The sequence below is a fragment of the Cetorhinus maximus genome, chromosome 16 (assembly GCF_964194155.1).
Source record: "Cetorhinus maximus chromosome 16, sCetMax3.hap1.1, whole genome shotgun sequence".
Classification (NCBI taxonomy): Eukaryota; Metazoa; Chordata; class Chondrichthyes; order Lamniformes; family Cetorhinidae; genus Cetorhinus; species Cetorhinus maximus.
Window position 1 is genome coordinate 58,488,139 of NC_135894.1, and position 26,573 is coordinate 58,514,711.

At 39.6% G+C, this 26,573-nt stretch overlaps 1 protein-coding gene across 6 annotated transcripts in view; it reads right to left on the bottom strand.

The window, feature by feature from the left end:
• Positions 1 to 26,573, bottom strand: part of dmd (dystrophin) — a 1,945,510-nt gene that overhangs the window by 1,151,894 nt on the left and 767,043 nt on the right. For all 6 annotated transcript variants that reach the window (XM_078559857.1, XM_078559853.1, XM_078559852.1 and 3 more), the window contains exons 17-20: positions 23,483 to 23,606; positions 22,593 to 22,680; positions 11,863 to 12,107; positions 8,658 to 8,838 (exon numbers count right to left, since the gene is read on the bottom strand). In XM_078559857.1, the coding sequence (XP_078415983.1) occupies positions 8,658 to 8,838; positions 11,863 to 12,107; positions 22,593 to 22,680; positions 23,483 to 23,606 (638 nt within the window). The remainder of the gene's footprint in view (positions 1 to 8,657; positions 8,839 to 11,862; positions 12,108 to 22,592; positions 22,681 to 23,482; positions 23,607 to 26,573) is intronic.

A 26,573-nucleotide genomic window follows, 5' to 3' on the forward strand; every position in this document is an offset into this window, starting at 1 on the left:
CCAATTCTCCTGGCACTTTCTCCTCCTTTGAGCATCTCAGTGTGTTCCACCCCTCTCACCTCTCACTTAAAATCCTCAATCTTTACCCTCCACCTAAGCACCATTAAAATGTTCTCAGCAAAATATATTCACCGCTTTCCTCACTCACCCTCTAGACTGAGCAACTTTTCATCCTTAGTGATTTCAACCTTTATCTCAATTCATCACACTCTCTCCCCTCTGGGTTCATTGCCCTCTTATCCTCCCTTGATCTCTCCCTCCACATAAACACCCCAACCCATATTCACAGACACTTCCTTGGTCCTGTCATCTCAGGTGACCTCACTACTCCTATCAAATCATAGATAAGACCACCTTCACCCCATATCACCCTTGCCCTTCCCAACCCTAAATCCTTCTGTAATAAAAACGGAAAGTGCTGAAAAACTGAGCAGATATGACAGCATCTGTGGAGAGAGAAACAGTGTTAACGTTTCGAGTCCAATATAACTCTTTTTCAGAACCTATTTCTTTCTGTGTCCACCCTTGGAAAAACTCTGCCAATTAATTTGAAACTGTACTTTAAAAATCCCATTTGTCAAGCCTTTGACCCTCTATTCATCACATCATTTCTGTAACTACGGATTTGCTCAACCATACCCTCACCAACACATTGGATGTCCTAGTCCCCATTAAAATCATTACTCTCTCACAACCTGTGTGCTGTCCCTGGTATGGCCCTCATCTCCCCTCCCTTAAGACCAAAAGGAGGCAAAATTGAATGGATTTGGCAGACACTGGCTTAGCCGTTCACCATCAGATCTGGCAGGCTCTCATAAAAAACCATGGGCTCCAGCTCTCGTCTGCTAAAGCTGCTTAATTTCTGGAATAATCCTGGAACGCAAAGCCCCGGGTTTTTTTTTTCTACTGCAAAGTGTCTTCTTAAACCCTTTTCACCTCTCTCCTCCAGCTCCATCTCCAATAATAAGTGCGAGGAGCCCATGGATTTCTTTGTCACTAAGATTGAGGCCATTCAATCAGCTGCCTTTATCACATTTCTTCCTTCCATTAGTCCATCTCATTAAATTCTTTTCCCTGTCCTAGTGCTGAATTAACATCTATCGTGTGCATCTCACTTCTCTTCCCGTCATCCCCACTCCAAGCTCATCTTGCCTATGAGACTCACCTCCTGCTCACTCAGTCTTATTCCTACTAAACTGCTGATCACCCAATTTCCCTTTCAGGCTGCTATGTCTGTAGAAGGTAAAGTGTAAATTTGCATTTGTTAAAAGAAACCATTCAAGACTGCGGGTGAAATCTTACACCTAGCTAGAAGACACCAAGCAATGTGTTTATTTGTTTTCAGCTTACTAACAAAATTGGTGGGATGAAAGGACATTATAGTTAAAAGAGGTAAAGTTAAAAGCTTAGTGATACAATGGAAAATTTACATTCAAAGAGAAAGATATGTATAAAGGAGAAAGGAGATTGTGTGTAAGGTAGAGGCATTTTAAGATCCAACAAGTGTGAGAAGCCTCCAGCCTGTAAGCCTCAAGCTGCTGTTTGCAAGGACACAGAGCTGAAAGAAACTTATTATGAATGCAACTGTCCAGGGTGTGCTTTGCCAGGTGCCAGTTTAAATCTATGAGAGTTACTGCTGCCTTAATGGGGGTTGGTAGGTGGTAACTGAGAGTTAGGTTAATTAGGGGACTTTTGTAGTTATCATAGTAGTAATTTTGTAGACATGTGTATGTGTTTACAATCATTCTTGTATTAATAAATGTTTAATTTAGTTTTATAAAACACCTCTTGAGACTCAGTGGCCTCATTACTACTGAATTCAAAGCCTGCATCTTTGAAACATACAAACTGAAAAACATGGGTTATGACAGTTGTTTCAAGTTTCCCTCTGGGATTTGAACAACTCAGCCTTTACCATCAGCTGCATTATAATAATCGGGGGTTCTTTGCGTGATTTATTTGTAATTCCTTGCTGTTTGGAATTGGTGAATCTTAAGGTTAGAAGTACGAGAAGCACTTTGAAATGAGGAGTGGGTGTGCGGTATTTTTGAAGTGGTGAGACTGCAAAAATGGCTGTGTCATGGCTAAATCTTTTTTGGAAGTAGAAGACATAACTTTGATTGGGTTACAGAAAGTGTCCAAGAGTAAGTTAACAGAGTTGGCGGATAAATTACAATTGGTGTTACCTGCAGGGGTTAGGAAAGTAGATATAGTTGAAGTGATAGGACAGCATTTGAAGTTGGAAGTGATACCTGACATTAGTGCATCACAGCTGGAGGTAGTGTGACTTCAGTTAGAAATGAAGAAACTTGAACTTGAACAAGCAAAGGAAATTAAAAACTGGAACTATAGGCAACAGAAAAAGAAAGCGAAAAAGAAAAATTATTTCAAAAAGAAATGGAAATGCAAAACTTGATCTCCAGAGAGAAAAGTTAGCAATGGAAGAGAAAACTAAGGAATGACACATGGGATATCAGTTTAAAAGGCTGGAAGTTAAAAAAAGAGGCCTCAAATTATGAGGAAAGTTCTAACGAGGATAAAAATCTCTAATTTAAAACCTAGTGGGGAGATGTTTAAATTTGTACAGGCTTTTCCAAAGTTTGAGGAAAAAGATATTGAAGCATTCTTTACTTGATTTGAGCAGATAGCTAAACAGATGAAATGGCCATAGGAGAACTGGACATTATTGTTACAATCCAAGAGGGCAGAGCGCATGAGGTATATGCTTCACTGCCTGAAGAAGTAGCAGTAGATTATATGGTGAAAAAGGCTATTTTGATTGCATATGAGTTGGTTTCTGAAGCATACAGGCAGAAATTTAGGAATGTGAGAAAACAGCCTGTCCAAACTTATATCGAGTTTGAGAGAGTAAAAATACAAAAAGTAATACGGGCATTAAAAAGAGAGACAACATATGCAGCTCTTAGAGAAGTAATTATTTTGGAAGAAATTAAAGATTCAATTCCTTCACTCATGTGGAGGGACAAAGGGTTCAAACGGTAAGACAAGCAGCAGGGATAGCTTATGGTTATGAGTTAGTTCATAGGGTTAAACCTTTTTTTCATCACCATTTCAAATCGGAAAAGGATAGAAAGTGGGGAGGTGATAGGATGGTGGGTAGTCAGGGAAGAGAAGGGGTAGCTGGAAATTCCCAGGAAGTTTTTTCTCAGAATAAAAAGGAAGATGCTGAGGGTAGAAGTGACATTTGAAAGTTGAGGTGCTTTCATTGTAATAAAGTAGGATACACAAAGTCAGTGTGCTGGAAATTGTGGGAAAATCTGTTGGAATTATTGCAGCGCAGAAAAGTTCTGGAAGTAAAAGTACTGTGCATTCTAATATTCAAGCACAGGAAAAGCCAATGGTTTGTGTGCAGGTAAAACAGGGAGAATCAGTGATAGGTTACAAAGTGGGAATGTGTTCGCAGTTTACCCAGGAGAATTCCAAGGAGCAGGTTGCAGAAATGTTAAAGATTTTGTGTGTGAAGGGAAAGTCTTTCCATGTGTACAGGGTGGAGTAGGTAAATATGTTAAAATTTTAAGAGACGCAGGTGCTAGTCAATTCTTGATGTTGTGGGGTAGTGATATTTGTTGTTTAGAGGGAGTATTGCAGGAACAGGTGATAATAAGTGGGGTTCATGGAGATGCCAAACCTATTCCCTTGTGGAAAGTAAATTTAAAAAGCAAGTGGAAAATTGGTGGTGACTGTCGGTGGTGGTGGAAAAATTGCCCATTGCAGGGGTTCAATTTATTCTGGGTAATGATATAGCTGGATCACAAATGTGGGTGATGCCTATGGTAGTTGAGCAGCCTGTGGAAGTGTTTTCAATAGAGGTGTTACAGAGGGAGCATCCTGGATTACTTCCAGATTGAGTGATAATGAGATCACAGGTTGAAGCAAAAAAAAACAAGAAGGACAGGCAGTTCAAAGGTAGGAAGAAGGAATTGAAATCCAATTAGCAGGCACTGTGTTTGATAACATTGTTCAGAAAGACACAGGAGATGATCATTCAGTTGAAATGTTTAACTCAAGGCAGTTAATTGAGTTGTAGCAAAAAGATTTGCAATTAAAAGTTATATCAGAAAACTTACTCAGAAACAGAGGCAAAATGTAATCCAGAATGTTATTATCTTAACGGTGATATTCTAATGAGAAAATGGAGGCCGGATCATGTTTCAACAAATAAAAGCTGGAGGGAGATGTATCAGATTGTTATCCCGTTAGGGAATAGAAATGAGATTCTGAGAATTGCTCATCAAATTCCAGCGGGGGGACATTTCGGAATTAGAAAGTACAGGCAAGAGTACAAAAACGTTCTTATTGGCCAGGATTGGTTAGGGATGTGGCCAAATTCTGTAGAACATGTCAGGTGATAGGGAAACCACAAGCAGTGATTAAGTCGGCACCTTTAATCCCAATACCAACATTTGAAGAACCTTTTACTAATACCATGATTGATTGTGTAGGACCCCTCCCTAAGACTGAAAATGGAAATCAGTACTTACTGACAATAATGGATGTGTCTACAAGGTTTCCTAAGCGCTACCTTTAAGAAATATTACAACTAGGAAGATTGTGGAAGAGGTAACCAAATTTTTTACAAGATACGGTTTACCTAAGGAAATACAATCAGATCAGGGTTGAAGTTTTATGTCACAGCTGTTTAAGGGAGAAATTAACAGTTTGGGATAAAACAGTTTAAGACAGCAGTTTATCACCCAGAGTCACAAAGGGCTTTGGAAAGATGGCATCAAATTTTATAAACTATGATGAGAGCGTACTGTTAGGGTTATCCACAGGATTGGGATAGATGAGTTCCATTCTTGTTATTTGCTATTAGGGGCACTCCTAATGCATCAATTGTTTTTAGTCTTTTTGAACTAGTTTATGGTCATGAGGTAAGGGGGCCACTGAAATTGATTTATGAGAAACTGGTGGGTCAAAATCCAGAAACTACTGTCCTGGGATTATGTATCAAACTTCAGAGAGAGATTAGACAGAGCATGTGAGTTGGCTGGGGAACATTTAAAGATATTACAGCAAGTGTTAAAGTGAAGTCAGATAAGAAAACTAAAGCTCGCAGTTTTATTGCTGGAGAGAAAGTGCTAGTTCTGTTACCAGTACTGAGTGACTCATTAAAGGCAAGGTTTAGTGGGCCTTACAGGATTGAAAATAAATTGAATGAAGTAAATTATTTAATAAATACTCCAGTTAAAAGAAATGTGCAGAGGGTGTGTCGTGTGAATATGCTTAAAAAGCACTTTGACAGGGAAGAGGGACAAAAAGAGGTGTTAGTGGTAGTAGATAATGAGAAAGAGGTAGAAGTGCAGGACTCTGAAAATTGATTTTCCTCTAATCAAATTGGATAATGAGGGGGTGCTTGAAAATGTAAATGTACCTTCCAGACAAATGTCAAAGTGATTTGGAAAAGCTATTGCAGTCACACAAATCTATTAGTGGGAATAAATTGGGGAGGACAGACTGAGCTATACATGATGTCTCTGTAGAAGTTTCATCTTCGATAAGGCACATCCTTATAGATTAAATCTGGCAAAGATATCACAAGTACAGAAAGAAATTGACTTCATGCTTCAAAATGATATAATTGAGTCTAATTGCAGTAACTGGAGTTTGCCTATTGTACTGGTACCGAAACCAGATGGAACACAAAGATTGTGTATAAATTATCGAAAGGTGAATGCGGTGACAAAAGCAGATTCATATCCTATACCACAATTGGAGAATTGTATTGAGAAAGCGGGACAATCAAAATTTATCACAAAGATTGACTTGCTAAAAGGATATTGGCAAGTACCATTATTGGAGAGAGCAAAGGAGATATCATCTTATGTGACGCCAAATGGCCTATATCAGTTTAAGTCATGCCATTTAATATGAAGAATGCACCTGCGACATTTCAAAGGCTGACAAAGTAATGCAGGTCTCAGCAATTGTGCTGTTTCTATTGATGACTTAATAGTTTTCAGTCAGACATGGGAGAAGCATTTGCAACATCTGGAAGAATTATTTAACCAGCTAATTTGGTGATGAACTTAGCTAAAAGTGAAAAAGTGCAAAAGCGCAAGTTACATATCTAGGCCATACAATTGGACATGGTAAGGTGGCTCCGAGAGATGTGAAAGTCAAGGCTATCGTGGATTTCCTAGTGCCTACAACAAAATGAGAAGTTTTGATATTTCTGGACATGAGTGGGTTTTACCAGAAATTTGTACCAAATTTTAGCAGTTTGGTTGCTCCACTGACTGAACTATTAAAAAATAACAAGAGGTTTCAATGGGCACTGGAGTGTCAGAAGACATTTGATGGTTTGAAAACTGTATTAATGACGACCAGTTTTAGCAGTACCCAATTAAGCCAAGCAATTTAAATTGGCCTTTAATACAAGTGGTATGGGGATTCAGGCCGTACTGCTATAAGATGGTGACACTGGAATTAAAAAACCGATAGGGTACTTTTCACAGTAATTGAATGCACAACAGAGAAGATATTCAACAATTGAAAAGGAGACGTTGGGTTTGGTGTTTGCATTGCAGCATTTTAAAATCTAAGTGGCAAACAATTCAGCAGAAACAATTGTTTATACCACAATCCTTTAAGGTTTCTGAATAAATTTCGAGACAGAAGTGCAAGGCTATTCAGATGCAGTTTATTACTGAAACCATTTAATCTACAAGTAATACATGTCGCTGGACAAGAGAATCTGATTGCAGATGCATTATCAAGATTTTGAAGCTTAAAGGGAAAATGGAACATTTTAAAACCCAGACACTAAACTGGAAAGATTTCTGCTGATACTAAGGATTTGTATACACATTACAATAACAGTTTGATGAAGAGTCATATGGACTCAAAACGTTAACTCCGTCTTTCTCGCCACAGATGCTGTTAGACTTGCCGAATTTTTCCAGCATCTTTTGCTTTTTGTTTTTGTTTCAGATTTCCAGCTATCGCAGTATTTTGCCTTTATCTTTGTATATATATTATGTAATACATGCATCTGATAAGGTAATAGTGTAATCAGTATATGAGGTAGTGTAGAATAGGTTATTAGAAATGAATCCATCTTTTAAAATTATGATGCTTCATTTTTCGATAAGGAGAGGCTATCATGAAGAGATATTAATGTCTATAATGTTATTGGAAATTATTTTTTAAAATAGAGTTCTAGTGGGGTCTGTGTCTCTGTGTGCGTCTGTGTGTGTCTTAATTGGATTACAGCCATCTAGTCTGGGTGCTTCAATGTATAGTAATTTTGAGATATTAATTAGGTGAACGTAAAGAGGGTAGAAGATAAAGTGTAAATTTGCATTTGTTAAAAGAAATCATTTGAGACTGCGGGTTAAATCTTACACCTAGCTAGAAGACGCCAAGCAATGTGTTTATTTGTTTTCAGCGTACTAATAAAATTGGTGGGATGAAAGGATGTTATAGTTAGAAGAGGTAAAGTTAAAAGCTTAGTGATACAATGGAAAATTTACATTCAAAGAGAAAGATATCTATAAAGGAAATGGTGTGTAAGGTAGAGGAATTTTAAGATCCAACAAGTGTGAGAAGCCTCTAGCCTGTAAGCCTCAAGCTGGTGTCTGCAAGGACCCAGAGCTGAAAGAAACTAATTTTGAATGTGACTGTCCAGGGTGTGCTTTGCCAGGTGTCTCTTTAAACCTATTAGATTTACCGTTGCCTTAATGGAGGTGTAACTGAGAGTCAGATTAATTAGGGGATTTTTGTAGTTATTATAGTAGAAACTTTGTAGACATGTGTATATGTTTACAATCATTCTTGTATTAATAAATGTTTAATTTAGCTTAATAAAATAACTCTTGAGACTCGGTCATTTTGCTACTGAATTCATACATGAAACATACAAATTGAAAAAATGGGTTATGACAGTTGTTTCAAGTTTCCATCTTGGATTTGAACAACTCAGCCTTTACCATCAGCTGTGTCATACTAGTTATCCATTGTCATTCTACTATGTATCAAAAAAATGATTCTTGAAGATTTTCCACCAACCGTCACCAAACCCAATCATCAGTCTTTGACGGCAAAGTGAGGATTTCTCCATCACTACCTTTTACACTCCCTTTGTGAAGTGCCTTGAAACACTCCATAGTACTAAAACGTTCTGTGCAAATGCCTGGACATGCAACTGAAACACTTTTCAAATAGAGATAAGGACCACCAGCAAAGTAGTTTCATTTCAAATTTCATGTTAATCATCTTGATAAGATGACTGGATGAATGGATCTGAACGCTTTTATTCTGCTGCAAGACTTGAATTGTTTGTTAAATAGAGGTTTATACAACTACAGTCAAAAGTTTCTCTCCAGTTACTTTGCTTCATGCAAAACGTATTCACTGTCCTTGACACAGGCTTCTCCTCTCCCATTTGAATGATTTCTACATTTGGTGTTCAGTAAAGATTTAGAATAAAAACTAGACAGCACATGCATCTCTTCCTCTGAGGAACTTGTTACCCTATTTGTACTTTATGAAAAGCTGTTCTGCAATTTGAGCTTTTTTGATTTGGTAACATTTTGGTTAGATAGATACAATTCCACGTTTGCAAGTTTGCCAGCTGAAAGATTGGCTTTTAGCATGATTAAGTATATCCAATATGAACACCTCAAATCACTTACGGGAGTGCAGCTGCTTCTCTTCAGCCTGCAGAGCTTTAAGAACGTGAGCAAAATGACTGGTGGAGGCCATGATATCAGTCCCTAAAGACTTGGGCACTTCCTCCTTCTGTTTTAACTCAGCCCCTTGTTCTGTCAGCTTATGAACCAACGGCTGTAATGCTGTCAATCGCGAGATTTCCTCCTGAAAGATTCACACACAAGCAGATTTTGAATAGTCAATATCAAGAAATGAATATTTTTGAAAGCTCTGTAAGTTTTATATTGCAGAGGTGGGGGGGGGCGGTGGTGGGGGGGGGTGTTGCGGTGGGTGGTGATCATCTGACACACACATGAAAATCATGACTGACCAGCTTCTCTGGAGCATTTAAACCCAGCAATCCTGAGCTTGGGGCCACTCATTAGTTGTTTCGCAAGACTTAATGCTGACTAATCAGGAGTTTAAGTGTTCAATGCTAATTTATTTGGCAAGATGATAGATGTCCAAATGAGAACATAAATCAGTGATTCTGGGTGGGCTGGACAAGATAGTGAATCAGGAGGGCACTAGCCTTCCAAAAACAGACTTAGATTTCAATCTAGGCAGGACTGGCTGAATACATACTTATTCACATTGCTGAAATTGCTATTGACTTAGTTGAATGCAGAGGGTCTGCATCCAGTACATAGTAAGCATTTGTTCAAGGCACATGTGTGTTTACAACTAAATGCTAACTTGCATAGGAAAGGCATGAGGGTGGTTAGTTGATGTGGAAAATAGAGATGAATGCAGTAAAGGATGCTTTTCTGAATGTGGCGTTAAGGTATAACGGCGAGGCAGTTGTGTGTGAACCAGTGGTGGCATCTAAGCTGTGCCATACATGATCAGGATGAACTTGATGAAGACAGTGGGTGAAAATAAGATTACAAACCTCCATCCCCTAATGATGTTATCACCTTACCAACATAGTCAACAACAAAATGCCAGAAATATGAGCACTACTTACAAAAGAGGCTTCATGAAAGATTTTGACGGGTTGTAGAAATCGAATTGAAAAGCTGTCAAAGCTGAAAAGTACATACATACAGGGGAAAATAAAATAGTTAAGAGTGTGTGATTGTGTGTGAGAGAGTGGGTGTGTGTGGTTATCTGTTCATGTATGCTTTTATCAAAGGGCATCATCTGCACAAAGCACCTAACTGATCAGTTTCGTTAATATTACACACAGGCAATATTGTACTGAAGCGTTTCATCATTTTAGCATGGTGTCATCCCCCTCTCCAATAAAGTTGTCAAATGCTGTTTTTTTAAACATTGGAGACTGCACTTTGTTTGAACATTGGACCTGATAAATGGGAGAAACTTGCAAAATTTTAAATTTTGTGAAGCATCTTTAATACCAAGGGAATACATCACTTTTGCATGCATATCAACCAAATATGTGGCATGCTTCAATAATTTCTATCTGCCACACTAACACAGTATCTGACTGGGAACAGGCTGTAATTATCAAGACCACTGAAATGGCATTGTCATTCAGTAAAGTGAAATGAGATATTTTTTCTATATATCTTGATCTGTCTGGTGTAACAGAAAGCATCTAACTTGGATACTATTTACATATCATTACATGTGTAAAGGAAAACATCAAAGGCAGATCATGGAACACTTCTTTATTCTCTTTCCAGTTGATATACCTATTTTTTAATCACCATAGTTATTGGTATTTTATGTAAAAAATTTATTTGTTACAATTTGTTTTCTGGAACCATACCTGCTCTCTTGATTCAAGTTGCTATACCGAAATAGGTTTTGAGTCAGGAGAGTAGGAGGCAGGTCTCATGAACAAAGTGAGTTTTTAATGGATATTGTGAAATCCAGGGCTGGAAGAAGCGACAGGGACAGGTTGGGGTTAAATTATAGGGGAATTTGTAAAGCAAAGTGGGAACATTGAACCATAACTGGTTATTCTAAATTTCAGTATTCACAAGGTGCTCTCAGTTATTATCAACTTGTCAAGTGGACAGGCATTCAGGAGCTTACCTAAAGAGTAACCATTTCTACAGAAAGAAAATGATTAGTACTTAGACAATTTTGCTTAACAAGCACCATGTTAGAATAAACCTCTGTTCAGAGTAATTGGATAAATAATAGAGAATAAGTCAGGGGTGGTATGATCAGGCTTCATAGAATGCTGGTCAAAATAACTCTGAATAATGCATCCAATCCTGGTCACCAAGAAACAAGAGAGGTATTCAAACAGAGGAGACCATGTAGAGATGAGCCATGCATTTAATGGCTGGTGTCACGGATCTGAGTTATGTGAGAGGTGAAGCCGAAGTTGAGATTTGAAAGGCAGAGAGCACTGATTAGTTGAAACAGAGTTGTTTTTTTAAAATATCAGTGCCGAAACAGTGGGCTTGCCAAAGGTCACTTGGCCAATAGGAATGCTTCTGTATGACAGGGATTAGTAACCACCCATTTTAGCCACGCTAACTCAAACTATTTATTCTCTTTGCCATTTTCATTAAATAATACTCTAAAAGTGTTTTTCTTGCATGTTTACAGGATGAAAACCATTCTCTAAATAATTCAAGGAACATCATCACATTTTACAAAGCTTTAGTGCAGCAAATTGCATTTCATTCCAATGATGTTAACCGTCTTAGTTGTATTTATATTTATTTTCTCCTTTAATTCTCCAAGATACAGAGAATCCCAATAAAGGGGTGGGAGAAAGACACCAAGGAATGCACTCCAACAGCCCAATTTTAGTTTTCTCTCATTTAAGTAGTAACTGGCTTCCTTGTGGCAGCTTCCCTCATCACTATAAGTGAGATCAGGAATGTAATGCATGAATTGCTGGCCCAAATGCATATTCTAGAACAGCACATCAGGTAGCTGATGCTATGGAGCCATTATTCTACAACACTACAAAAGTTCTCATCAGCCTGGAGGTTTTCAAAGAGTTACACTTTTAAAAAAAAAATTACAGCTCCAGTAATAGATAATGTTATTCCATGTGTATGAGCAAGAATTCCCATATTTTGATGTGCCACAGTTTTTCTGAGACTTCTGTGAACATTGTCTTAAAACACTGGAAAACTGTTATGTCACTGTGCCCATTATCATGATGATATCCCACATGAGAGAGATGGCTGAGAACAGAACAGCACCAAGAGCTAAGTGTGCAAAAAGAAACTTCTTCTAATTGTTGAATGTTCTAACCTTGCATTTCTCCAATTGAATCTTTGCAGTATCTGACTCAGTGGCCGGTGGCTGTTGTGCTTTTAGCCAGCTCTCTGCAGAGATCACAGCTTGCTCAAGCTGCTGCAACTGTGAAGAGACAGCGATGATCTTGCTCTGATACTGCAGCCAGTCCCTCCTTTCCACCAATAGTTGACAAAATTCCTCCCAACGGTTGCGGAGCTGTTCTGAAGCCTGTTTGATGTCATCAGCAGATGAAATCCCCTCTGTGATTAAAAAAAATAAATCAGGGAGAATAACCATTGGGTTTGGCAGTGTTTTATAAGAAATTTGGAAAACTGCCTTTTTACAGACTGCATACAAACATACACTGAAATTGCATCAAAAGTAAAAATGCCAACTGAATTTTCAACATGTTCAGAGGTGCAGATTATTTATAACAGGGCTCTGTACTACACTTGATGATATCAAAGATGCTGAATGGGATGTCGAAAGAGGTAATTGAGAAAAGTAGAATTTATGCTTTGCTAGATTAATTAGAATAAGTCCACATGTGTAATCAATGAATTTTGGAAAACATTACTCTTGGTTTTCTGTCCGATTTAGATATACTACCCTGTGTTCATAAAGTGTGGAAATGGTGGGAACTAACTCCTTAGAAGGTGAGATACCCTCTGAAGTTCAAATTATATTCAATGTAATTCCTATCAAAACCTATGTAAACTAACACTTCTCATTTAAATTAACATGGAGCAATCTGCTAAAATAACCAGTAAAGAATAAGATTATATAATTTATTAAATTAAATGCTGACATTCTGACAGCAGCCAACAGAAAAAAAATAATTCTGTAAATTTTTAAAATAACGCTTCTCTGTGTTGATTATGATGTTAAGGTATGTAATGAAAAATTTCCAAACACATCCAGACCAGAAAAGACCAACTGGACCATTAAGTCTGCCCCACACCATGATAGCTGGAGAGATACTAGATACTTCCTTCCTCCTGCTCCTCATCTCATAGTCATAAAGCCAAGTGTATTGGGGAAGGAGCAACTATTCTGTTTATTTCATTCCCCCTCCAGCAACAGATTTTGTATTCTTTTGTTCATTGTATTATTTTCTCTTCAGGGTATCCATTAACTGAGAATGTCAATTCATTCACTTACATGTTACCAACCCATATATAAGTGCTCTTAAAAAACACTTCAGGCCAAAGAAAAGTGTGATGATCTATCAATATATATTCTGCCAGAGATGCCAGAGAAATGGCGAGTCCGTAAAACAATCCATGGTAGGGTTGCAGCAATATATGTAAATTTGGCCCACAAACCAATGAATCATGACCAATTAATTGAAAATACTTCAATTCCACGAATTAGGGAATGTCCCCTCTTGGAGTAAGATAATTTATCCTTGTAAAAATCCATAAGCTTGGGAGTCCAAATTGAATTTGCTGTGTTCGATTCATAGAGGTTGTACAGAAATGCACCCTCAGACTCAGGGTTGCAGGCACAGTTTGCCCAACCAGCTCAATGCAAGTGGTACGGACAAAGAGACCTCAGCAGTCTCATCAATGTGTGCCTCGCTGCAGTCAGATACCTTGAAAACCGTTCCCAAATTGTGGAGCTGCTCATCAATTGACAATGCCATGTCCAGCTTGAGGGAAAAAAAAGTGTAGCTCATACTTAGAGTAGAATCATTTTGCAAAGGGGTGCAGGTCGTTGAAGAAGAAGCCTTCATTGGTTCAACATGTGGAGGAGAGTGAGGTACAGCATGCATATACCATCATGAACAGTCAACTACCAGGTCATTCTATGGAATACTCAGTCATGATCATGGGCAACTCAGTGTCGCTTCTCATTGATGTTGGTGTGAAAGAGCAACAAACTGCCATCATTATTTTTTGTAACTTTCTCTCACTCCTGCAACTCCTTCAAACTTACACTGACTTTATTATTCTAGTTTTGAGAATGATCACCATTCCAGTACGCTACTAAAATGTCAACCTAGACTGGTTTACATTCTATGTAGCTAAAGGGTAAATCTCCTAGATAGGTTTGGATTCAAACTTGAAGATCCCGCCGGAGTACACATTAATGTGATTGATGACACAGACTATAGCCGGCAATATCTTTCCTTATTGACTGGATTTGGGGAAATTAAGGGGTAATGTCTTCACCTTGCATCGACACATTAATTCCATCAATTTCGCAAAATTTGAGATAGTTGCCATTTACAATCTGTGCAAAAGTGTCACGGAAGCTGGAACACTGGAAGCAGATGGTATCATTGAGGGAATTAACTCATTGTTGTGGACATCAAATCTAGTCATTTCACAATGCAAAGAACTTAAGGCTATGCGTTCGCCTTAAGGTAGACAACAAAGCTATTATTCCAGACAAGAATTCACTTCCTGCAATCCAAAAACTACTAACATCATTTCATGATTCCACAGTCTTCCATAAAGCTCAACATGTGACAGAGTTATTTTCAGATACCACTAGGCTGATATCTGACAGCTTTTGTTACTCATGAAGGTGTGTTTCAATATAACAGAATGCCCTATGTACTAAGCTCAGCACCTAGTGCCTTCCAGAAGATAGTTTCTTCCGTCTTGTCAGATGCTGAGAGCACAGTCAACCTACTTGATGATGACATTGTTCATGGAAGGGACAACGTAGAACATGATCAGTGATAATCAGGGATTCTCACTCAACTTCATAAAACATTTTGACACTCGACAAGGACAAATGCACATTCACAGCAGCCAAGATTGAAGTTCTAGGGTACAGAGTGACAGCAGCTGCAATAAATCCTACGCAAGATAATATCAAAGGCATCCAAGCATTTCCAACACCGTCTAATGTGAAAGAGTTGGCATCATTCCTTGGTACTACCAACTTTTATCACAAATTCATTCCAAAATATTTAGGAGCTGCAGAGCCTCTTTGGAAGCTACTGTGCAAAGATGCACAATGGATAAGGACAATTGCACAGCAAATAGCATTTGATACCTTAAAGGCTAAGATAGCATCTCCACCAGTCCGCGCACATTTCAACCCACATGCAAAAATGAATGTCACAACAGACATGACAGGAAATGTGATTGGAGCTGTACTCTCACTGTACATTGAAGGAGGTGGATGATCAGTTGTTTATCCGTCACACCCGTTGTCAGAAACTGATCGCAAACACTCCACTGGGGAGCAGGAAGCACTAGCTTGCATTTACACTTGTGAACATCGGCACATGTACCTCTATGGTAGAAGTTCACTTTCTGCACTGATAACCAAGTGCTGACTACATTGATAGCCACGTCAGGATCTGGTGATCAACCTCCATGCATCTACACATGGTCAGATTGTCTTCATCAGTACAACTTCAAGGTCGAGTATCTCACAGCTTCATGCAACATAGTTGATCATGCAGAACCACAAACTCAAATTTGTAGTCATCAGAGTCCTTTGTATCTCAAAAACTATTTATGTACTTAGGGAAAATTAAGAAATGACTCAATATACATATGTTTGTTGTTTAGTGTGGTTTAATTTCAAATATGGTCTTTCGTTTTACAAGGGGGAAAGATGTGATCAATGATTCACTTGTTTTGAGTTTGATTATGTTTGTCTGTTGACTGATTTACGCTCATTGTTCTTGATTAGTAGTCTGGATGTGAACTCAGAAAAGTAAGCAAACAGTAGAAGATACAGTAAGCTGGAGCTGTAAGCATGAGGAAGATATTGTGTGACAGCAGTGATATTTTAAAACTTTTGTAAATGAATTTCCTGCAATACATATAACCTGGAGTGTGTCATCTTTTCACTGTTTTGAGGTATAAAAATACACAACAAACAGTAACTTCTAACCAGTGTACATCTATATTGTATCAAAAACCTTACATCTATACACACATTATCTGTCTGCAAAACCTTACTTTCTGTTGTCATTCTTTGTTACAACTTTGGGCAATTTTTTTCATATTTAAATTCCCAAGTCCAACATTTATACTTGAACATCCGCAGTATTTTGCTTTTATTTATACTTGAACGTTCCTTTGTAAAGTTGTCATGATTTATAATTGCATAAACTAGACACAGGATGGCCCTGTGAACTTAAGTTTCTAAACTCCCTCCTTTCAATCTTGGTTTCTGTGCTGGGAAGGTAGGTAGAGGTTTCTTAACAATATTTACATTGATTACTACGGCATTAGGTTCTTAAACTGAACAGTAATCAGATATATAATGATTATCACTCTCAACACTAAAGATCATTCAGATTAATACTTCACTTTAAAAAAAAAAGTTTTAATTTGTTAAATTAAATTGAATTGAATCTACAGTCTGAAACAGGCCATTAAGCCTATCTAGTCTATGCTGGCATTTATGCTCCACAAGAGCTTCCTGCCACCCTTCTTCACCCTATCTGCACAACCTTAAAGGCAGCCTGTTCCAAATGTTTACCACTCTTTAGGTAAATAAATCTGTCCTCAATTCCCAATATGATTTATTAATGACCACTTTACATTTATGGCCCTTGGTCTCCCCCACAAGTGGAAATATTTTCTCCACTTCTACCCTGTAAAAACCTTTCACTATCTTTCAGACCTCTATTAGGCCACCGTTCAGTCTTCTCCTTTTGTGGGAATTTTGTGTTTGGTGTTTTATTCCCCAATGCCATTGATATCTACCTAATTGATGACCTCTGTTGCACCACGGGTCACTCTTGGGTGCTGGACATACCATTCAAAAATGACCTCCTTTCAAACAATGCTATTTCGGTGGCCCACTGCTCGGCCATGAGAACATGTTGCAACTTTATTTTTTTGCGACAGCTGTTCCCAGGCTACTCTCCACAATCTATATTTTAATGATTTTATTCAAGCACACTCAAGCAGAATCAGTAATAGGCCATCAAAAATGCTTGCACTCTTAGAAACCCCCACACTTTCCAGTCTACTTCTCCTGAAGGTGACAATTTTTGATGCCCTGTGTGCACTATCATGGAATATTGACTAGAAAGAATGAATTGCTTTTAGCCATAGAGGTCTACAGCATAGAAAAAGGCCATTCAGCCCATCGAGTCTGCACCGGTCAAACAAGTACCTAACTATTCTAATCCCATTTTCCAGCACTAGGCCCATAGCCTTGTATGCCATGACATCGCAAGTGCATATCCAAATACTTCTTAAATGTTATGAGGATTTCTGCCTCTACCACACTTTCAGGCAGTGAATTCCAGATTCCCACCACCCTCTCACATCCCCTCTAAACCTCCTGCCCCTTACCTTAAACCTATGCCCCCTGGTTATTGATCCCTCCACCAAGAGGAAAAGTTCCTTCCTGCCTACCCTATCTATGCCCCTCATAATTTTATACACCTCAATCACGTCCCCCCTTAATCTCCTCTGCTCCAAGGAAAATAACCCCAATCTATCCAATATTTCCTCATAACTAAAACTCTCCAGCCCAGGCAACATCCTGGTAAATCTCCTTTGCACTCTCTTTAGGGCAATCACATCCTTCCTATAATGCGGATTCCTGCATTTTATATAGCGCCTTTCATACCCTCATCACAACAAAGTGCTTCACAATCAATGAAATATTTTTGAAGTGTAGTCACTGTTGACTAGCCAAAGTGAGCAAGCTCAAGAGCAGTCATGTGATCAAGGTTGGAACTTCAAATTCCCATCAGTCACTCTGCACTATAACTGACTGTCATGGGTGGAATTTCTTATTGACTGTCTGCAAAGGACGAAAGCAGGGACATCCAACATTTAACTTTGTCAAAGACACATCCTTATTGATGATTTCTGTTTTGAGTTCACATCAAATAATGCCCTTCTCAAAAAATGCCTTTCTCAAGGGCAGCTAGGTATGAGCAATAAATGCCGGCCCAGCCAGCGAAGCCAACATCCTGTGATTGAATTTTTAAAAATATAGAGATGCTAGACCTGATATTTCTGAAACTTAAGAGGAATTGACCAGCTGAACAGGAGAAAAGCTATTGTACAGCATGACCATTAACAATATATCCACAGGAAAACATTTCTTAAAATTCATTTGCAGATCTTCTAACAGGGAGCCAGGTTGCTGGCAAATAACACCAGCAGGTTTCTTCATTCTTTCTATTTTAACTTCTTGAAATTAACTGGAGATTTACTGTTTGTTTGATTTTGGAATTAAACAATTCAAACATTAAAAAATGTGTCCTCAGCCCTTGGCTGAAATCTAGATAATTTTGGAAGAAAATAACAATCAGTGGCAATTTCCCTTGGGTAACTGATAGGATATATTGTTCGGCACGAGGAATGAGGATCTGGTCTACACTTCATAGATAGTTAATTAAAGTTTGATTGAAAATAAAAAGTTAAATTATACTGGAGAACATTCAATAATTTATGGTCGTCATGGGCTGAAATAACTTTTTGTAGCCTTATTTACAACTATTTCTAGTGTTAAATATGGTTCAGTGAGTGCACTCAAACCTCCGAGTCAGAAGGTTGTGAATTTAAATATGAACCCAGAGACTTGAGCACAAAGCCTAGGCTGACACTCCAGTGCAGTACTGAGGGAGTGCTGCACAGCCTCCTTTTTTGGCACAAGATGTTAAAACAAGGCCCCGCCTACCCTCTCAGGGTGTTAACGTTCCCACGGCACTATTTTGAAGAGGAGCCAGGTACCCTGACCAATATTTAAAGAATCATGGAATGGTTACAGTGCAGGAGGCCATTCAGCCCATCGTGTATGTGCCGGCTCTTTGCAAGTTCAACTCGCCTAGTCCCAGTCCCCCGCCTTTTCCCCGCAGACCCGCAATTTTTTCTTCAGATAATTGTTCAATTCTCTTTCAAAAGCCATGGTTGAATCTGCCTCCACCACACTCTCAGGCAGCAAATTCCAGATCCTAAACACTCTCTACTTAAAGAAGTTTACCTCACAACATTGTTTCCTCTTTTGCCAATCACCTTAAATTGGTACCCTCAGATTTTTGATCCTTCTGCTAACGGGAGAAGTTTCTCCCTATCTACTCTGCCTAGACATCTCATGATTTTGAACATCTCTATCAAATCTCCTCTCAATCTGCTCTCCTCTAAGGAGAACAACCCCAGCTTCTCCAGTCTATCCACATAATTGAAGTTCTTCATCACTGGGACTATTCCTGTGGATCTTTTCTGCATCCATTCTAATTTCTTCACATCCTTCCTGAAGTGTCGTGCCCAGAACTGGAAGCTGCTTCAGTTGGGGCTGAACCAGTGTTTTATACAGGTATCAAAACTTCCTTGCTTTTGTACTCTACGCCTCAACTTATAAAGCATATGGGATCCTGGGCTTTATTAGCCGCTTTCTTTTATCCCTTAACCAACTTCACAAAACATCATTACTACATTGCTGTTTGTGAAAATTTGCTATGCACAAATTGGCTGCTGCATTTCCTAAATTACAGCAGTAACTGTACTTCAAAAATACTTATTTGGCTTTTAAGGTGCTTTGGGACATCCTGTGGTTGTGAAACACACTATAGAAATGCAGGTTTCTCTCTTTTCTTTTAAATTAATGTTTTGAGCATAAATAAGAAGTTGGGTCTTAAAACCAATGAAAAGACAGATCATTTGAGGTTATGGTGAAGAAATAGAGAATAAAGAGGGGAATTAAGAAGATTTGAATTGGGCAGCAGAGAAACTGGAGGATTTTCCATGAAGGATCAACATTAAAAAAAAACACACGGGATGAAATTCCACCCCTGAACACATTGTATGGCAGTGTTCACACTGCAACACATGGAGGATACCAACCCACTCTCCAGAGTTTTGGAACTTACTTAATATTTGTACAACCTGATGGGTTGGAAGCACAAGGTGCAGAGGTGAATGGTATTTCCTGTGCAGAGCTTTATAAATGTAGGTGCAGTATTTTAAACCTCCACTTACATTTCTGTTGTGAAGGGAAAGCTTCCTTTGGACTGGTATTAGTATAAATCTTCAGGGAATAAGAAAACAATTGCCAAAGGCAGGGAGAACTGTTCACTTTGGTGAGAGATACTGCTAACAGAAGTTTTGCAAAGATATGTATGGAATCCTCCTCAACAGGTAACATACATTGTAGCCTTGAAGAAGGTGTGTGAGCAAGTCAATGTAGAGTCTCTCTTCCAGCAAGATCGTTGGCCCAATGAAAATAAAATCAACAATGGCACTGAGTTTTTGCCACAGCAATCAAGTGCTTTATTTGTTTTTTATAGTGGGCAGCATGCCTGAAATGCACACATTGAGGCTGGGAGACAGTTTGCATCGGTGTTGCCAAGAGTCAGTTTGGAGCTCATCACTCTTTTCAATTTCTGTAAACAACCTTGAGACAAGGATTATGTGAGACAAGCAGGAAAGTGGAGTAAGGCCACAATCAGATCAGCCATTCAATCAAGCAGTCAGACATTATTTCTCTTTAAATCAGCTGCATAGTCATTTAGGATGCTTTATCTTTTGACATAACTTAGCATTAGCACAAGGTCACCTATATTCATGCATGATACTCTTTTCATCATGCCTGGAACCTTTTCATTGCTAGTTGTTAGGTCCGTTTAGGGAAGTTTAATGGTCAATTACATAGGTCCGATAGGCCTCAGGAAACAGAAATCATTTTATTTTCATCTTCTCATTGCAGGCCAAAGAACCCCATAATACAAGTAGGATCCACTAAGCCTGCTCCGCCATTCAGTAAGATCATAGCTGATCTGATTGTGGCCTTAACTCCACTGTCCTGCATGTCCCACATAATCCTTAACTCAAGGTTGTTTACAGAAATTGAAAAGAGTAGTGGGCTCTATACCGGCTCTTGGCAACACCAATGCAAACCGCCTCCCAGCCTGAAACATGTTCATCTAACTACACACTCTGTTTCTGTCACTGAACCAATTATGTATCCATTCTGCCATTTTCCCCTGAATTCCATGGGCTTCCGTTTTCTCAACAACTCTCCTGGGTGGCACTTTGTTGAATGCCTTCTGAAAATCCATATAACATATACTACACCACCTTGATCAACCTTCTCTGTTACCCCAACAAATAAATCAATCAAGTAAAAAGGTAAAAGCAAAATGCTGCGGATGCTGGAAATATGAAACAAAAATAGAAAATGCTGTAAAAACTCATCAGGTCTAACCGCATTTGTTAAGAGAAAAACAGAGTTAATGTTTTGAGTCCTTATGGCTCTTCTTCAATCAAGTAGTCAGACATGATTTGCCTTTAACAATCCATGCCAAGTCTCCTTGATTAACTCATGCCTTTTCAAATTAATAATACATACATTTTCAATTTTCAGTATGTTTTGTACTAACACACCATGACTGTGATTCATACGCAACTTGGAACACATTCCAGAATACATGCGACAATATGTACTAAGAACTGCAGTAGGTCATTTGGCCCTTCAAGCCTGCTCCCCATTCAACAAGATAATTACCAATCTTCTATCTCAACTATGGCTCAGTCCTTAGCACCCTCGCCTTTGAATCAGAGGGTTGTGGGTTCATGTCCCACTCCTGGAAAACCAAGAACTGTGATTGTACTCGAAAGAAGTTGCAATCTGTGACTGTTGGTAACTCGAAAGAGTTTCCTAGATCATCCAAAGGTGTCAGCTGTGGCTCAGTTCACAGCACCCTCGCCTTTGAATCAGAGGGTTGTGGGTTCACGTCCCACTCCCGGAAACCAAGAACTGTGATTGTACTCGAACGAGTTGCAATCTGTGACTGTTGATAACTCGAAAGAGTTTCCTAGATTATCCAGAGGTGTCAGCTGTGGCTCAGTTCATAGCACCCTCGCCTTTGAATCAGAGGGTTGTGGGTTCATGTCCCACTCCCGGAAACCAAGAACTGTGATTGTACTCGAACGAGTTGCAATCTGTGACTGTTGATAACTCGAAAGAGTTTCCTAGATTATCCAGGAGGTGTCAGCTGTGGCTCAGTTCATAGCACCCTCGCCTTTGAATCAGAGGGTTGTGGATTCATGTCCCACTCCCGGAAACCAAGAACTGTGATTGTACTTGAAAGAGTTGCAATCTGTGACTGCTGATAACTCGAAAGAGTTTCCTAGATTATCCCCATACCCCTTAATTATAGATTTCTATTTTATAACTATTTCCAAATACAGGTTCCATCAGTGCATGTAACAGGGCAATAGCAACACATAGAAGGTTCCCAGATCAAGTCATGCGATCTGATATACATATTGTGTCATGTGAATGGATAATTGTACTGGGAGTTATTTAACTAAACAATTCAGGGAATGATATTGACATAATGGTCCATCCATCAAAAATTATACAAACACAAGAAAGACATTGGGCTGAGTTTCCCGATAATCCATTGTTTCCCCAGCATTTCCATAGACCTTCCATCAAAATGACAGGTGATGACTGTGAGAATCCCTTTGGAAATTCTACTGCATTTTGTCAACAAATCCGCTCCTGGCAATGATATGAATGTATAGCAGAATCACTTCAACTAAGGTGAAACATAAGAAAACAAGTGTGGTTTTTTTGATGGCATAATTTACAATGTGTGTAATGTTTATGATTTGTCAGTTCACTTTCAATTAGGTTGTTTAATGTATGCATTACACTTGATGAACACATTAAATGTATGCTGCGAAGTTGGTGTTTGCTTTCAGATTGCTGTTTACTAATATCTCCTGTGTGGTAAATGTGAACTTGTGTGTTGCACAAATCCCTCAGAAGATTATCTGAATCAATTTGCATATAATTACCATTCACCATCTGTTCCACCAAGGCTTGGGCTGATCTGCTGGCATCTTGCAATTTTCTGTATTTTTCAGGTTTTTCCTTCTCGATAGCCTACAACAAGATAAGAAAATGAGCTTCCCAGTACCAATTTTTGAGGGAAGCAAAAAAAATTACAGTACCCCCAAATAAGCACAGAAAGTTATCCCTTGGCTCAATTAACCTGAGTGTAGAGATTAGTATTTTTGTCATTAGTTGATTATGCAATTTAAGGTTGCATAATACATCACAACAGATAGGCATGTGTTTGTAAACTTCACAAGATTACGCTTTATGGATTAGCAATATCTTGACTTCTCAAATGTGGGTTATCGTAGTTTCTGAAACAGGGTTAGGTTCACACTCACTCACAGCACTCATGGATCAGTTAATGGGGTAAATCGATGGGGATATAGGAGATTGAGGGGAACCTTGACATGCCATCATTTGTGTCTGAATCCAAAGATCAAACGAGCAAAGTTTAGCACAGCAATTAACAGTTTACGTTCTGTTTTCTGGTTCCCCATTAATAGAGATAGCTCAATTAATATTTTTTTCCTGGCCTAACCCCATTTCTGCAGGGCTGAAGATTATAATCACCATTCCCTGAGCTTTAATTTAATCTTAGATATGATGCACTGAATAAACGGCAAACATATTAAAACCGGGTTTTTAGAATCCTGTATTGGTGTCCAATTAGAGAACATAATTTGTAAATAAAAGTACTTCACAGATCTCATTACTGTCACAATCACATCATTGTGTTGATAAAATATTTTCAACTCTGAGATGCATTATTACATCAATATTTATGACAAAATGGCTAATTTAACTGTCGATTTTTCCTCATCTTTTACATATTGGCTACTTGACATACATTAACTTTCTCCTGAAGATCCGAGATACTTCCTTCTTTCCGATAGATTGCAAAGTCTGGGCTTTGCAGGATGGCTTCTGATCGTGTCATCCAGCTGTGCAGCTCTGTTGTATCAACATCAAATCTGCAGAAAGAACAGCCATTCATTAATAAAGGTCTGTCACCTCTTCTCCTTTAAGTCTCTATTCAGAATATAGGGTAGAATTTTACAGGTCACATGTGGGAGGGAAAACAGGTGGGTAGACCTGGAAATTAGGGAGCTGTTCCATTGGTGGCATGCCAGCATCAGTTGGCCCGCCCCCGGCCACAATTTTACAAATGGCGGGAGAGGCATCAAGCGGCCACTCATCCATGGTCCAATTGAGGCCCTGAAGAAAGCAACTAATGCCTGATTAAAGGCCTTATCCCTCCACTGTTCCAATTTAATGGGCAGCGGGAGAGGTCAGCACCCAAAGTGTAGCCCAGCAGAGTTAACCCTGTGAGCTGCTGGTTAGTGAAAGAGGGGGATTGCCTCTTTCCTGGGCCCCATGTACCAATCAGAGGCCCACTCCCCGACAGTTTTACGTCGCCATATCCACCCATCCTCCTGCTCTGTCCAACATGCCCCCTTACCTTGTTCGCTGGGGCCTGCCAACCTGTCCCTGACAAGATCTCGTACTTACCTGGGTTTGGGAGCATCCATGGTCCCTCTTTCTCTGGGCCCCCTGCAATATCAGCAGTGGCCACTGACTCTGGTGTGACGCAGAGCTGCTGGCCTCAGATTGCCCAGCAACTCTATGAGGCAGCACATCTTCCTAGAGACAGATGCAAGTCCTGCCTTATGCTAATTAAAGGGCTGTTGCCCAATAAACAAAAAACGGAGCAAGCCGGCCAAGTAAAAGTTATGCTTGGGCGCAACCTAACAATTCAGCCCAAAGACACTCAATCGACCTGCATCTCAAATGGGGCAAGCCATAACTACAGTTATTATGAATGAGATGTCTGCAAGTGGGCTTCACTTTATTAAATTCACTGCATTAAAATGCAACAGTCCTAGAATTTAGGGTGTGAAATGTGATATGGATGGGAGTCCTTCAGAGTGAATAGAACATGAATGCTGAACTTTTATTGGCAGTAGTCTTAGTAGTTGCTTGCAGTGCAATGGTACAATAACAGTTCTTTATTTGGCTAAATAATGGTTAAATGCATTCTTATTTTCAATTGGGAAGAACAATCCATAAAATGGTAATTTTTTTTTTGGAGACCCTGGGCAGAGTTTCATCCATGTCGGGCGGGCTCGACAGGGGTGGGCAAAGGCAGTCGGGAAGCTGACTGCGATCAGGGCCGGAAGGCGATTTCACGCTGGGGGCCCAGTTAAGGCCCACCCAGTGTGTAAGGCGAGCAGCAGCACTCAGCACTGCCTGTGTGGGCAGGAGGAGGAGGGCGAGCGGGGCGAGTGTGTGAGTGCCTGCTTCACAATCTCCCTGAGGCACAGGGCTGCCTCAGGGAGGTGAGGAGTTATATATCAGAAAATAAAAACGTAATGAAACTGTCACATGAGCAGGGACATGTTCTTAACTAAATTTAAATTTTTTTCATTTTATTTATATTCGCTTTAGAAAACCTCATCCCGCCTACGGATGAGGTTTCCTAAAAAGTGCAAAGGCCGCTTGGGCTTTTCGCCTGCTCGTCAACCATAAGGTTGGATGGAGTGTTGTGGGAGCTGCACTCACCATCCAGGCAAGTGGGGAGTATTCCATCAAACTCCCAACTTGCCAACCATAAGGTTGGACAGCCGGCGAAAAATTTAACTTACTTGATAATTTAATGGCCTTAACAGGCCTTTAACTGGTTAGCGGGCGCGCTGTCGACTCCGGCGCTCGCCCATCAAACGAAATATTGTGCGACTGCGCATTGATGTCAGGATGCTTGACGGACGTCAACGCGCGTCACTTTACACTCATGACCGCCCGCCGAGCTAAAGATTTTACCCCCTGTTTTATTGGGGTCTGGGGTTCCTGTAAAAAATCTTGTCTAACATCATATCACTGGAAGTGACATGACAACATTGCTACGATCACATTGCTCATGTTGTATTAATTTATGCAGCAAGTCAAGGCCAGTATTATATTCCTTACTGCCCATCTATATTTTGTGACATTAAAACTTGCTTGGGCCAAAAATGTATCATCCCCTTAAACAGCTGCAGGGATCACAATAGGTGCAATGCTGCCTTCTGATGCAGGCAGCACTCAAAACTATGTATTGTCTGCTCATTTAAATGATTGTGGCATACAACCAAGTGCTGTAAGATTTTGAGTGGATGCACATCTCAGGAGGGGGCCAAAGTTCATATGAGACTAGCACCATGAAAAGCTAGCCAACACTACTTAAAGCCAGTGTACATCTCTTAAAGGGGAGGTGCATTGCAGCTGGAGCAGGTACGAGAAGTTACTGAGGAAGAAAGTCTGACCCACAAGGGAGGAACAATGGAGCAACATGGGAGAGAAAGTGAGCTTCAAGGTTCTCAGACACTGCACCAGAGGCTTTGGTGCAGAAGGTTGAGAGAGTGAGAGATGTCCTCTGTCCACAGGAGGCCCTGCAGACTGATACTGCAAAGACAGTGAGACCAAATAGACATCACGGTGAATGCCAACTGCATAGCCCCCGAGTATGTGGATGAAGTGCCGCAATAAGTTCAATGACATCACAGTAATGGTCAACATCAGTGAATTCATCTTCAAATGCCATATCTTTACATCTGAACCACGAGTCTCATACACTACTCAATTCACCCCGCCAATCACCTACCAGCAATGTCTATCAATCACAACTCATCCATTCCTACATTACAACAGTTACTATACTTCATTGGCTGTAAAGCATTTTGGGATATTTTGTGGAAGTGAAAGGTGTTATAGAAAAACAAGCCTTTCTTTTATACCTAATATTCATAGCTTTACCTCACCCTCACACACTTAGCACCGATACAAGCTTCATACCCACATCTCAAGCTTACACACACTGCTGGCAATTCAATCATTGCAGCCACATGCAGCCAAATAGCTTGCACCACAGTCACTATACATCTCTCTCTCATTACAAGATAAGG